This window comes from Dasypus novemcinctus, chromosome 19 (genome assembly GCF_030445035.2).
Source record: "Dasypus novemcinctus isolate mDasNov1 chromosome 19, mDasNov1.1.hap2, whole genome shotgun sequence".
Classification (NCBI taxonomy): Eukaryota; Metazoa; Chordata; class Mammalia; order Cingulata; family Dasypodidae; genus Dasypus; species Dasypus novemcinctus.
This window is the reverse complement of record NC_080691.1, coordinates 5,343,312-5,358,268: the sequence shown is the minus strand read 5'-3', so window position 1 is coordinate 5,358,268 and position 14,957 is coordinate 5,343,312. Positions and strand designations below refer to the sequence as shown.

At 39.2% G+C, this 14,957-nt stretch overlaps 1 protein-coding gene and 1 long non-coding RNA gene across 2 annotated transcripts; both read right to left on the bottom strand.

Annotated features, from left to right (window-relative positions):
• Positions 1 to 5,628: 5,628 nt before the first annotated feature.
• On the bottom strand, positions 5,629 to 7,779 carry LOC139436180 (zinc finger protein 850-like). The gene has a single exon (XM_071210033.1). It carries the CDS (start codon positions 7,777 to 7,779, stop codon positions 5,629 to 5,631), a length of 2,151 nt encoding a protein of 716 aa, XP_071066134.1.
• Positions 7,780 to 9,341: 1,562 nt separating this feature from the next.
• LOC111758673 (uncharacterized) lies at positions 9,342 to 12,393 on the bottom strand. Its single transcript, XR_011646458.1, has 3 exons — positions 12,346 to 12,393; positions 10,153 to 10,279; positions 9,342 to 9,402 (listed from the first exon to the last, which is right to left on the bottom strand). It is a non-coding gene; the product is annotated as an uncharacterized lncRNA (long non-coding RNA).
• Between the last annotated feature and the right edge of the window lie 2,564 nt (positions 12,394 to 14,957).

Here is a 14,957-nt window from a genome sequence, read left to right as displayed (position 1 = left end):
TTTGGGCCCTAGAGGCAGGGGGAAAGAGGTATTGAATAGATGGAATCAATGTAACTGTGTGGGCAGAAGTGTTTCACAAGAGTACGCAAGGATGGATATAAGACGTAAAATTACACCAAAAATATATAGGGGCTGATAGGCTAAAATATAAGTCACAATGTAAAACATAACTAAAAATTAAAAAAACTGTAAAGTCTAAAATATAAACCATAACATAAACCCAAATGTTACATTGTCTGAAAGCTATTGTCTCTATATCTGTACATCAGTTTCAGTAAATATAATATGAATATGTAAAAAGATTATTGCTGTGGAAGGGAAAAGGGTTTTATGTTGGATATGTGGGAGTACTGTATATTGTATATATGAATTACTGTGATCTAAAACTTTCATGAAGATAAGCTTAATATTTAGGAAAAAAAGAAAAAGATAGGATGTAGACACTGAGGAAAAGAAGGAAGTAGTTGCCTTGCCAATTTGCATACAGGGCAACACTTATTGCAGTGATGGAAAGCAAAACATCAAAAACAAAGCTTTTCACATGAAAAAATGTTCCAAATCTCTAGCTATCAGGGAAATGCAAATCAAAACCACAATGAGATACCATCTTACACCCATAAGATTGGCAGCTATGAAAAAAACAGAAGAATACAAGTGCTGGAGAGGATGTGAAGAAAGGGGAACACTCATCCACTGCTGGTGGGAATGCAGAAGGATCCAACCATTCTGGAGGACAGTATGGCGGTTTCTCAAAAAACTAGCCATAGATTTGCCATATGACCCAGCAATACCACTGCTGGGTATATACCCAGCAGAACTGAAAACAAGGACGCAAACCGATATATGTATACCAATGTTCATAGCAGCATTGTTCACTATCGCCAAAAGTTGGTGATAAATGTGGTATATACACACAATGGAATACTACTCGGCTGTAAGAACAAACACACTACAAACACATGTGATAACATGGATGAATCTTGAGAACCTTATGTTGAGTGAAGCAACCCAGACATTAAAGAACAAATCCTACATGACCTCAATGATTTGAAATAACCAAGCTGCCCTAGATAGCAAGAGACTGAACGATAGGCTTACAGGAAATCAGAGGGTGGAGGAAGGATGTGAGCCGATGTCTGCAGGGGTGGAATTTAAGACGAGATGGTTGGTAAGTATGAACACAAAGAAGAGATAAAAGGGGGACAGGGGTTGCCTTTGGTTGGGGCTTTGCGGGTTTGAGGGAGGCTGGGGATGGGCAGATGGGTAACATTGCCCAAAAGTGGGGGGAGGGAGGGGTAGCATACGAACACAGGAGAGGGTCAGGTGTTGGTGGAGAGTAAAATGCCGAGAAAATCATATCAAAATATAATAAAGGGGGTTACCTGTTTAGAATGCTCAGAGGGGAGGGTCTGATGCAGGACGGGCTCCTGGGGAATGTCTAAATGCTCATTCTGTCAGAGTGGGTGACACCATGGGGTAGAAACCCAAGTAGTAAGAGTGGGGGTGGACCCACATCCTGGGGAGGACTAATGCCATCAAATAGAGGGAACTGTATCCCTCGAAAGAAAGGGTGGCTCCCAGGGCATTGGGGCAGTTGAGCAATTTAGACCCTGAACACTATTCCATCTATATCTAGAAGTGGCTCCTCAGGAAACGGAGGTTGGCTGTCACTGTGGGCACCAAGGTGGAAGGGAAAATGGATGTTAAATGTGTGTAACCAAGGTAAATTGGGGGTAAGAGAGGAGTTTCGTGAGAGTACACAAGGATGGATATACAACATGTAATATTACACCATAACATATAGGAGATGACAGACTGATAATGTAAACCATAATGTAAAACATAGGATAACTAAGAATGTAAAAAACTGTGTATCCTAAAGTATGCACCACAATGTAAGCACAAATGTCACCTTGCTTGAAAGCTATTGTCTCAGACTCTGTACATTACGTTAAGTAAATATGATGTGAATAGGGTGTAAGAGTATCGCTGTGGAAGGGAAAGGTTTTGTGGTGGATGAATGGGAGTGCTGTATGCTATATATATGCATTGCTGTGGTCTAGGGCTCCTGTGAAGAGAAGCTCAATAATTGGGGGGGGGGGGGGGGAAGATAGGATGTAGAATTTTTTCCAAGTCAACACGTATTCTTTATATAACCTTTAAACCCATCGCTATATGCCATTTCCTAGTAAGGGACCCTGACATTATATTGGGCTTCAAATTTCAGGGAGTTCTGGATCACAGAGTGGTTCAACAAAGGCAATGGAGGAATACTGGTATGGGATACCATTGACAGGGGATATATGGCTGACAGGGAGCTGTACAGAACATATGTCCAGGGTGCATGGCAATGCTTGGATATACTCATAGTGGCAACAATTAAAAACCACAGCAGGGGGGGGTACTGGGTTCCTGGCCAGTGGTGCTCTGTCATGGTCCCTAGGGGAGCAGCGACAGTCTCCCAGGTGCAGCGGCGGGGACCAGGAGGAAGTGAGGGTTCAACAGTGAGCCCCTGACGCTAATGACTATGCTTGTGAGCTGATAAGCCTAAAATAAGAACAAGGCCTAGAGCAGCATTGTGCCTGGGAATTTCCTCCTGTCAGCCTTCATGTTACTCAAATGTGGCCAGTCTCGAAGCCAAACTCAGCATGTAAATGCAATGCCTTCCCCCCAGCGTGGGACATGACACCCAGGGATGAGCCTCCCTGGCACCGAGGGACCACTATCAACTACCAACTGATGATGCAACTGGAAAATGACCTCATACAGAAGGTTCAATGCGGATCAGTGGAATATCCATGTCTACATAAAATAACATGACTTTAAAATGCTGTTTGACCTAACGTAAGGGGGAAATGGAAAGGAGAAATGAGTTCATATGGCTACGAGTCTCTAAAAAAGAGTCTGGAGGCTGTCAGAAGGATTGCCCTTATGCACAACTGAGCAGAGTCTGAGAGACAGATAAAGCAGATACAACCCCCAGATATCGGTTCCTTCGAGAGCTAAAGAGACCCATGGGAGTTATGGTCATGGCCGATGGGGTTAACTACCAGGTCAGATGGCCCCTCTTTGGAACTGGTGTTTATGTGTGATGAATCTGGACTCAGATGGGATCTCTCTTCATAAGACTTTCATACTAATGTGCTGGAGGTGCAGTTAGTGTCAGGGTTTAAGATATATTTAGGGGAGTTGAATCTCTGGACTGTCAATGTGATAGCCAGGTCCTGAGCCTCAACAGACTCCAGCACCTACAATCTGACTTATTGGGCTCACCACACTCAGCTAAGATGGAGTTGAAGAAGGACAACCACCACACCATGGAGCCTAGAGTGATTACAACTGAAAGTGGGAGGATTGCATCCAGCATCCATGTGGAATCTGAGCCTCCTCTTGACATAGAGGTGCAATGGACACAACCAATCCAATGTCCACATAGAAAAGGTGGCATTGGATTGAGAAAAGTGGACATGATGGCTGATGGGTATGGGGAAAGGCAGGAAGAGATGAGAGGTGGAGGCGTCTTTGGGACATGGAGCTGCCCTGGATGGTGCTTCAGGGGCAATCACCAGACATTGTAAATCCTCACAGGGCCCACTGGATGGAATGGGGGAGAGGGTGGGCCATGGTGTGGACCGTTGACCATGGGGTGCGGGGATGCCCAGAGATGTACTTGCCAAATGCAATGGATGTGTCATGATGATGGGAGGGAGTGTTGCTGGGGGGGGGGGGGAGAGGTGGGGTGGGGGTGGTAGGGTTCAATGGGACCTCATATATATATATATTTTTTAATGTAATATTATTACAAAGTCAATAAAAAAAAACAAAGCTTTTGCATTTTTAAAGTTTTTGATACCCCAATTTATTTTTACCTTAATTTTTCTAAATTAATATGTATTCTATATCTAACCTTTAAACTCATGACTCTATTCAATTTTACTATTAATGGAACCTGGTAATATACTGGGCTTCACTTTTGAAGAAGTTTTGGACCACAGAGAGGTTCAACAATTGCAGGGGAGGAATACTGGTGTGGGATGTTATTGACAGGGGACACATGGTTGGCAGGGAGTTCTTCAGGACATATATCCAGGGTACATAAAAATGGATATTTTCATAGTGGTTACAATTAAAAACAACTGAGGGAGTGCTGAGTTCCTAGCCAGGGGAGCTCTATCACAGTCCTTAAAGGAACAGCAACAATCCCTCAAGTGCAACAGCAAACGCCAAAAAAGAAGGAAGGTCCAACGATGAGCCCTTGATACTAATGACTATGCTTGTGAGCCTGTGCACCTGAAATAAGAACAAGGCATAGAGCTGCAGGGTGCCTAAGAGTTACCTCCTGAGAGCCTCCGTGTTGCTCAAATGTGGCCAGTCTCAAAGCCAAACTCAGCATGTAAATGCATTACCTTCCCCCAGCATGGGACATGACTCCTGGGGATGAGCCTCCCTGGCACCAAGGGATTACTACCAAGTGCCAGCTGATGATGTAACTAGAACCATTTGTGTAATTGTAAATGCCAGTATTATTATATTGTATTGTTAGGTGTGTAACTCCATATCTTGCTTCCTACAAGTGCATAAATGCAAATGTAATAAAGGTAGTGATAAATAAAGCCTTTGGAACACTCAGTACACAAATATATAAATGATAATAAGTAAAAAGTGGTTGGGGATCAGGGGCTTATAGTATACATGGAATCTATTGAAGTAGTATGGATGACTACAGGAACTACCGAACAAATTAAAAACAGTTTATTCACTATGTGAGTATGTTTAAAGGTTAAATCTCTGGCCGAAGTCCCTTTCATACCAAAAACTATTATACTGTGAGTTTTTACATTTAAAGAATATTGACTGATGGCTTTCTCAAATATCTGGCATTCATAGGGATTCTCTCCAGTTTAAGTAATCTCCTGTTGTCCAAGGTTAGAATAATTAATGTTTCCTCACACATATATTATGATTTCTGTCCAGCATGAATTCTCTCATGTTTCCTGAGGACAGAACTAAAAGTGAAAGTTTTCCCACATAGACAACATTCATAGGGTTTCTATCCAGTGTGAATTCTCAAATGTTTTTGAAGACTAGTATATTGGCTGAAGGTTTTTCCACAAAATTGACACTCATGGGGTTTCTCTCCAGTGTGAATTCTCTCATGTTGTTGAAGAGAGCCACATTTACTGAAAGCTTTCCCACATACAAGACATTCATGGGGTTTCTCTCCCAGTGTGAGTTCTTTCATGTCATTTTAGGGTAGATTTTAGAAGGAAGGCTTTCCCACAAAGATGACACTCATGGGGTTTCTCTCCAGTGTGAGTTCTCTAATGTTGTTGAAGAGACCCATGATTACTGAAAGCTTTCCCACATAGAAGACATTCATGGGGTTTTTCTCCTGTGTGAGTTCTTTCTTGTTGTTTTAGGTGAGACAGTTGAATGAAGGCTTTCCCACAAAGATGACATTTATGGGGTTTCTCTCCAGTGTGAGTTCTCTCATGTTGTTGAAGAGACCCACAATTACTGAAAGCTTTCTCACATAGAAGACATTCATGGGGTTTTTCTCCCGTGTGAGTTCTTTCATGTTGTTTTAGGTGAGACAGTTGAATGAAGGCTTTCCCAAAAAGATGACACTCATGGGGTTTCTCTCCAATGTGAGGTTCTTTCATGTTGTTTCAGGTTAGATGGTTGAACGAAGGCTTTCCTACAAAGATGACATTCATGGGGTTTCTCTCCAGTGTGAGTTCTTTCATGTTGTTTTAGGGAAGATTTTTGAAGGAAGGCTTTCCCACAAAGATGACATTCATGGGGTTTCTCTCCAGTGTGAGTTCTTTCATGTTGTTTCAGCTTAGATGGTTCAATGAAGGCTTTCCCACAAAGATGACATTCATGGGGTTTCTCTCCAGTGTGAGTTCTTTCATGTCGTTTCAGCTTAGATGGTTCAAGGAAGGCTTTCCCACAAAGATGACATTCATGGGGTTTCTCTCCAGTGTGAGTTCTTTCATGTCGTTTTAGGGCAGATTTTTGAAGGAAGGCTTTCCCACAAAGATGACATTCATGGGGTTTCTCTCCAGTGTGAGTTCTTTCATGTTGTTTTAGGGCAGATTTTCGAAGGAAGGCTTTCCCACAAAGATGACATTCATGGGGTTTCTCTCCAGTGTGAGTTCTTTCATGTTGTTTCAGCTTACATGGTTGAATGAAGGCATTCCCACAAAGATGACACTCATGAGGTTTCTCTCCAGTGTGAGTTTTTTCATGTTGTTTCAGCTTAGATGGTTTAATGAAGGCTTTCCCACAAAGAGGACATTCATGGAGTTTCTCTCCAGTGTGAGTTCTTTCATGTTGTTTTAGGGAAGATTTTTGAAGGAAGGCTTTCCCACAAAGATGACATTCATGGGGTTTCTCTCCAGTGTGAGTTCTTTCATGTTGTTTCAGCTTAGATGCTTTAATGAAGGCTTTCCCACAAAGATGACATTCATGGGGTTTCTCTCCAGTGTGAGTTCTTTCATGTTGTTTTAGGGTAGATTTTTGAAGGAAGGCTTTCCCACAAAGATGACATTCATAGGGTTTCTCTCCAGTGTGAGTTCTTTCATGTTGCTTCAGCCTAGATGGTTTAATGAAGGCTTTCCCACAAAGATGACATTCATAGGGTTTCTTTCCAGCGTGAGTTCTTTCATGTTGTTTTAGGGAAGATTTTTGAAGGAAGGCTTTCCCACAAAGATGACATTCATGGGGTTTCTCTCCAATGTGAGTTCTTTCATGTTGTTTCAGCTTAGATGTTTCAATGAAGGCTTTCCCACAAAGATGACATTCATGGGGTTTCTCTCCAGTGTGAGTTCTTTCATGTCGTTTCAGCTTAGATGGTTCAATGAAGGCTTTCCCACAAAGATGACATTCATAGGGTTTCTCTCCAGTGTGAGTTCTTTCATGTCGTTTTAGGGCAGATTTTTGAAGGAAGGCTTTCCCACAAAGATGACATTCATGGGGTTTCTCTCCAGTGTGAGTTCTTTCATGTTGTTTTAGGGCAGATTTTCGAAGGAAGGCTTTCCCACAAAGATGACATTCATGGGGTTTCTCTCCAGTGTGAGTTCTTTCATGTCGTTTCAGCTTAGATGGTTCAATGAAGGCTTTCCCACAAAGATGACATTCATGGGGTTTCTCCCCAGTGTGAGTTCTTTCATGTTGATTCAGCTTAGATGGTTTAATGAAGGCTTTCCCACAAAGATGACATTCATGGGGTTTCTCTCCAGTTTGAGTTCTTTCATGTTGTTTCAGCTCAGATGGTTTAATGAAGGCTTTCCCACAAAGATGACATTCATGGGGTTTCTCTCCAGTGTGAGTTCTTTCATGTTGTTTTAGGGCAGATTTTCGAAGGAAGGCTTTCCCACAAAGATGACATTCATGGGATTTTTCTCCAGTGTAAGTTCTCATATATTTTTGAAGATTACTATACACACTGAAGGCTTTCCCACAAAGATGACACTCATGGGGTTTCTCTCCAGTGTGAGTTCTCTCATGATGTTGAAGAGACCTATGATTACTAAATGCTTTCCCACATAGAAGACAGTCATGGGGTTTTTCTCCTGTGTGAGTTCTTTCATGTTCTTTTAGGTGAGAGAGTTGAATGAAGGCTTTCCCACAAAAATGACATTTATGGGGTTTCTCTCCAGTGTGAGTTCTTTCATGTTGTTTCAGGTTAGATGGTTGAACGAAGGCTTTCCCACAAAGATGAGATTCATGGGATTTCTCTCCAGTGTGAGTTCTCTCATGATATTTAAGGGACATATGACTATAGGTTTTCCCACACAGATGACATTCAAATGGTTTTCCCCCAGTGTGACATCCCTTATTTTGTTTAAGGGAAGATAATGTAGTGAAGCCTTTCCCACAGAGATGGCATTCTTGCAGTTTTTCTCCAGTGTGACATCTCTCATACTGTTTAAGGGAAGAGGATGTAGTGAAGGCTTTCCCACCTAGGTGACATTCATGGGTTTTCTCTCCAATGGGAGTTACACTGTATTGCCTGAGTTCAGAGCATTGGATACAATTTTTATCATTTTGGTAGTATTCATATGATTTACTTGTATGGTGAAGAGGCTTATGTTGTTTAAAATATGAGTAGTCACTGAGGACTGCTGGAGGTGGTTTCCTGAAATAGGATTTCTTTGTTAAGTGAATCAATGCATATTGGTTCACTATGAATGTTAGAGAGGAATTTTCTTGCAAAGAAATACATTTAAAGGAATTCTTCTGGGTGTGAGATCTGTGCTGTGGGGAATCAGATGAGAGACTGTAAAACTTCTGAACATTTAAATGAATTCCTGCATTTCCCTATATATGAAACCTAGACTAATCCACAAGTGGTAATCTCCAATTAAAATATCTGCCATGTTGGTTTCATATAAAAAGTATTCTAACCCATACACATAGATTTTCTCTATTATAAAAATCTAATTGCAGAGTTATCTGATCAATTTTGAGCTTCATGATGTTTCAAAGATTACATTCATGAAACCTGCTTATGCAATTTGATTTTTATGTGGACTCAAGTTAGAGTTTCTGTTTAGATTTTTACCAAAAATTCAAACTATCACAAATTTTTGCTGTACTAGCACTTAATTCTAACATTAATTATAATTTCATGATTTACTGAATTCCTAATTTATTCCATCCTTTGGTATCTATTTAGAACACTATGGTTTACAAAATTGAACTTACCAATGACATGATTTTAAAAGTGTCTTTCCTATAGGCAGGTTTACAGAATACCATTTCTATCATTTCCCATGTTTTAAAGGCACATTTCCTCCCTGCAGTGATTGTAAAAAAGCAGAATAAAATTTTAGAATAGTATCAGGGGAAGAAAAATTTTAAAAGTTCAGTATGTTTCCCACATTCACAATTAACTGGGAAAGAATATCAAAGTCATAAATAATTCTAGGACATCACAGTCAGAAAGGATTTTGAGACATGGAATGTGAGAAAAAAAACTGGGATGTCAGTGAGGTAAAAAAGAGGAAAATATCTTCCAAGAATAGGATCAGGAAAAGGATTATTATGTAAGAGTTTAATTACAATAACAAATGAATATCCCTTTCCCAATGCCAGTGACACTCAATAAAGCTTGAGAAATGTATGGAACAAACTCATGTAACTAAAATTTCCCCATATCTTGAGGTACATTTTAGAAATCATAATTCATACAAAGAAAACTGAAGAAATCATTACACACTTAAGGAATCCTGAAGTTAAAATATTCAAGCACATACTTTATCATGAGACCCCTCTTCTAATGCAGAGGTCTTTACAGCTCACCTGGATTCTGGCATTGAGGAAAAATTACTCCTTCTCTTGACACTTCTTCCTGTTCCAACTGGGAAAGCACATCCCTTTTGCAGACTTGATATCCTGTTTGTATGGAAAAAAGTTACTGGATTTTGAGTTATGACAGTAATAGGGCATGATCATGATGTACATCACAAGTTACCAAAGAATAGGGTAAGCACTGAAGGTCAGCAATGCAGCAATAACTTGAACTTAGATCACTGACAATATTTCAACAGAAATTGTAACTCTTGACCTTTTGCCCATTTCAATGAGAACTACTGTTTGTTGTTATCCATGTACTAATAAAAGAGAGACTGCGGAATTGTCTATATTCTAAATGGTGAGAAGTCTATGTTTTCAAAGTGATTGAATATTATGTTAAAAAATAATCCAATTAACATAAAATCCCAAAAAATGATTTAAATTCTATATGGAAAAGGATATATGCAATATTTCTACTACTGTGTTCTGAAGCCTCAGCATAGCACTTGGAGGAGAATACTTATATCAGCACAGCCCTGATTGTTGGAAATTGAAATTCAAGAAAGACATTAAATTGTGGTCAAGAAGATTAAATTCTATTGGGGTGAACTCGATGTAAATAAAAAATGAAGAAACAAATTCATTTAGGGATTGTTAGCACAATATAAATGTATTAAAATTATAAAATATAAAAATATAATGTAAGAAAGATTATACAATTTGGAGAAGCTGGTTTAGATATCTGAATTAAAAAATGGAAGATGATTTATGATGAATATATAGGTAGATTAGATAGATGTTAGATAGAAAAAAGATAGATATAGGTGGTAGATAAATTTTGAGTCTCACCTACTGAGACCAGGTTATTGATATTCTCCAGCATCACTTCTCTGAACAGCTTTCTTTGGATTGTGTCTAACAGGTCCCACTCTTCCTGGGTGAAGTCTACAGTCACATCCTTGAAGGTCACTAATGCCTAAAAAATCACAGAAATTTGTGTTCACACAGGGCTATCCTTATGAATGTCTTGAGTGAGATGTACAAAATAACAGCACTAAAGAAGCAGAAACTGTGTATATAAAACTCAAAAGTTGTTGGGGTTCCAGAAACATCATTATCAATGATGAACTTCCATTTGCCTTCCAGATGCACTCACAGGCACATATATACTCTGAACCCACAATACCCCATTGTAAAAGAAAATCACATGACATAGGGTATGACATACATCTGGAAATATCCCAATAAATTTGTCATTATGCCTCTTTCTGCTAATTGTTCAGTTTTCCTTTCAGCATTAATAACTAAATCAATATTTGTCAACAATTTTAAGTAAATTTACAGATATTATAAGGCAAGCAATATCAATTATATGTATCATATTAAAAAATGGATATGGTTAGGTTACTCCCCTATATAGATGAGCTCACTTTCTTCTCATTTATAAAATCATTTAAGAATATGTTATGCATTTTGGCAAATGCAAGTTAATGTATCAATTGCTTTCTATCTAAATTCACTTCACAGGTCTATTATTCATTAAAATGGCAGGGATCCTTGAAAACATAGCCAGAATTCTGCAAAACTAAATAGGTTTCAAATCAGTAAGTCCTGATTTCCTCATTGCTACATAGCTCAGGTATATATGGTAATGTGTAAATACAGATGGTTCAGTGTCACAAGACAGGGACACCTGAGAGAGTGTACTGATACATGGCCTTAGACTGACTATTCCTGTGGTAGGAGACCTCCCAATCTCAACTTTCTGGGGTGTACAAAGAAAGATCAGTTTCATGTCTCACTTTTATCTTCATGTCATCTAAGATGAAAACATTCCTGTTCATTGCCTCTGGCCTTTACTAATCTTTAAAAATTTTCACTGAGACATAAATTGTATTCTCTCTATTATACAGCTTCTGAAACTGCAGCCACAATGAAGGAAAAAATAATTCTATAATGACACCCATTTATAAAATTTGAATAAATTTAATTTAGAAAATTGAAGTTGGGACATTTGAGCAAGAGTGGTAAGGAGAACTGTAGTTTTTAAAAAATTATTTTAAGAAAATTGTATGTGTCTCAAATAGTTGGGTTCCTGCCTACAACATGGGAGGCCCTGTGTTTGGTTCCTGGTGTCCCCCTAAAGAAGAGGAGCAAGACAACAAGCCGTCATTATGGGCTGGCAGAGTGTGCTGACACAAGATGATGCAATGAAGAGACAATATGATGACCTGGCATGGCAATCTGATGCAACAAGATGATGCAATGAAGAGACACAAATAGGAAACACAGTGAGAGACACAACCAGCAGGAGAAGAGGTGGCTCAAGTCATTGGTTGCCTCCCTCCCACATGGGAGGCCCTGGGTTCAGTTCCTGGTTCCTTTTAAATAAAAGATGAGCATGCAATGAAGAGACACAGAGAGCAGACAGTGTGTGTGAACAATGAGGGGGGTTTAATAAATCTTTTTTGAAAATATTTCAAAATGTACAAATATATTCCATCAAAAGTTTAAGAAAATTAAAATTGGAGGAAACAAATACATTACTTCTAATTTCATTTAATTTACAAAACTTCTCATGTGCTTCTGACAAATATATTTACCCCTACACCCTAGTACCTGTAATGTTGGGCTGACTGCATGCACAGTTGAAAACTCAGCATCCCTTCTGACTGTAAACACCTCTTCTTACTCATCTCTGTCACCATTATTCATCATATGGCCAGGCCAATCTCAAGCACTAACATGATCCATGACTTCATTATTTATTCAATGAGGCCATGCATGAGTGAGAAAAAGAAAACTTCTGTAATCTTCTCAGAGAATACACAGCCTTAATGGTAGCTTTAACTAACTCTTCTAATTACCTTGGAAGATTACTCATAGATCCATACCTAACTTACCGTAATTAATAAAGAGTCATATATAAACTTAAGATGAGATCCTTGAATAACTTTTGAATACACTTGGAATATTCACACCAATAGGAGAAATCTTCCCATCTGCTGGCAACAGAGGTGCAAAAAAGAATTACCTACTCACATGTGATTGCATTGCCAAAACCTTGGCTGGCATCTATCTTCCTCTGGAATTTCACTTGCACCCAGATAAGCAGAAGGAAAACAAAGCTGAGAATGGAGAAAAAAGTCTTAAGATTCAAGTCTTGACCATAATTTTCTAGGCACTCCCCCCCCATCATGAATGCCAAAACTTTCACCTAGGAGTATCTCCTGCCCAAATGAAATGGAACATACGGTATGCTCAAGAGAAATAAGGAAGGACTCTCCTTTCCCAAATTCAAGATGTTGGAGATCTTGTCTTCTCTGGATAATAAAGATATGATCATCTTCATATTATAGATAAAAAGATGAAAATCCATGAATTGCATGTATTAATTAGCCCATGATGTTCAGATACTTTTTTAAAAAATATAATGACAGTTTTACTCTTTTTGTTTGTAACAATTTTTTATAAAGATATTTAGATCACATAAAAGGTTACAGTAAAAATATAAGAGGTACCTAAATACTCCCACTTCCCACTGCCCACATTCCACCAATATCAACAACCTTTTTCATCAGTGTGACACATTCATTGCATTTCATGAATCTACTTTGGAACACCACTACACAGCATGGGTTAGAGTTTAATTGTAGTTTACAGTCTCTCCCAGTCCATTCAGTGGGTTATGGCAGGATACATAATGTCCTGCATCTGTCCTTGCAATATCATTCAGGACAACTCCAAGTCCTGAAAATGTCCCCTTATCACACCTCCTCTTCCCTCTTCCTGCCCTTACCAACTCCCATAGCCAATGTCACCACATCATTGATGGTTTCTTTCATTGCCAGAGTCACAATTCTATAGTACAATACCAGTAAGTACACTCTAATCCATATTTTATTCCTCTATCCTGATGTACACTCCATCTCTAAATCAAGAGGGTGCTTACATCCCACATGGTTGTTGGAAGGGATTCTTCTGCTTGTAGCTGTAGACACTCTCAGTTCCCTGGTGTGCTGGTTGACCATTCTCATCTCCCTGTTAGTTGACCTGGGTAAGTCCAATGAACCTGCAGGTGTTACAACTTTGCTGAGGCCAAACTCAGCATGTAAACGCATTATCTTCCCCCAGCATGGGACATACTCCCAGGGATGGGCCTTCCTGATGTCAAGTGATTACTAGCAAACTCCAGCTGGTGATGCAACTAGAAAAAGACTTGATTGAAAGAGGGAAATGGTGAAGACAAATGAGTTTATATGGTTAAGGGACTTTGAAATGAGTCAGAAGATCATCAGATGGGTCACATTTATGCACATCTCAGCAGGATCTCAGAGAAAGCAAAAGTAGATACAACTCCAAATAGTGGTACTCCTGAGAGCTACAGAGACACCAAGGTTCTACAGTCATGACAGATAATGTTCAGTGCCTTGTCAGTGGGCCCTATTTTGGAACTTGTGTCCTGACTGTGATGGAGTTGGGCTCAGATGTGGCCTCTCTACACATGCCTCTTCTGTCATTTACTGAACCTGTGGTAGGTGCTGGGGTTGGTGTATGCCCAGGAGACTTGACACTCTGGACTGTCCATGTGGCAACTGGGCTCTGAGCTTCAACAGAATTGCAACACAAGCTCTCTGGTTCACTGGAGACTTTTAATTCATTGCAGATTCCAAAACATAGGTATCCCTTACCAAAATCACATCTGGAATTCGGTTCTCACCATAAGAGGAAGCAGAGTGGAATCTCTCATTATAATTACTTTGTGTGTGTGTGTGTGTGTGATAGCATTGGTTCTCTCACATGCATTTCTGACTTTTGGATTCTCCCTCTCTGCTCTACCATGAACCTGACCTTCTGGATACATTTGTCCTAAAACATCTTTATTCTTCCATATGTATAATGCAGCCCACTCAACACTGAGTTCTACATCCCACACAAATATATTTGGAAATCAACTAAGAAACTTAATATGTATTATTAAAAGAAGAAAAAATAATTTTTTATGAGGTTTTTATTTATTATTTTTTTTTGAGGTTTTTTTATTTATTATGAGGTTGCTCAGAACCAAGATTAACTTAATCATTCGTACTGCAATTCCAGGAAGAGAGTGATTATATTCAACATGTTTGGAGACTTACATATTTTAAAATTTTAATCTTCTCAGTACCCCAAATGATAAAGGATAATTTGCTCCTTTAACAAATGTCCTACATTAAGGTTCAGAGAGGTGAAGTAAAATGACAAATTTATACGGCCACTGAAAGACACAGCTAGAGTTTGAATTTTTTCTTCCTGTATCCCAGTTTTGAGTATCTTAAGGGTTATATAACACACCTAGGTATTACATGGAATGTCACCTCTCATTTCAGTATTCAGATCCTCACTGTTGTCAAAACTTCCTCTTCATAGAATTTGTTAGTTACATACATGAACAGCAAACCTGTTCAAGGAAATCTCCTTTTCATTGAACCTGTCAGATTTTCTCTATGTTCTTGGCTAAGCTATAAGAAATTAATTTCAAGAGAAAACTGGGTTAGTTAGGCTAGTAACTTATTGGGGAATGGTCAGAAAAGAAATGGGAGAAAATAACAGATCACGGAGCCCAAGTAAAAAGGAAGGGGCTGGAGAGTGATAAAGAGGGTTGACAGACTACA

Bases quoted from the DNA above. Each gene is read 5' to 3' on its own strand.
- LOC139436180 (XM_071210033.1), bottom strand. From the start codon at position 7,779: ATGTCCCTTAAATATCATGAGAGAACTCACACTGGAGAGAAATCCCAT.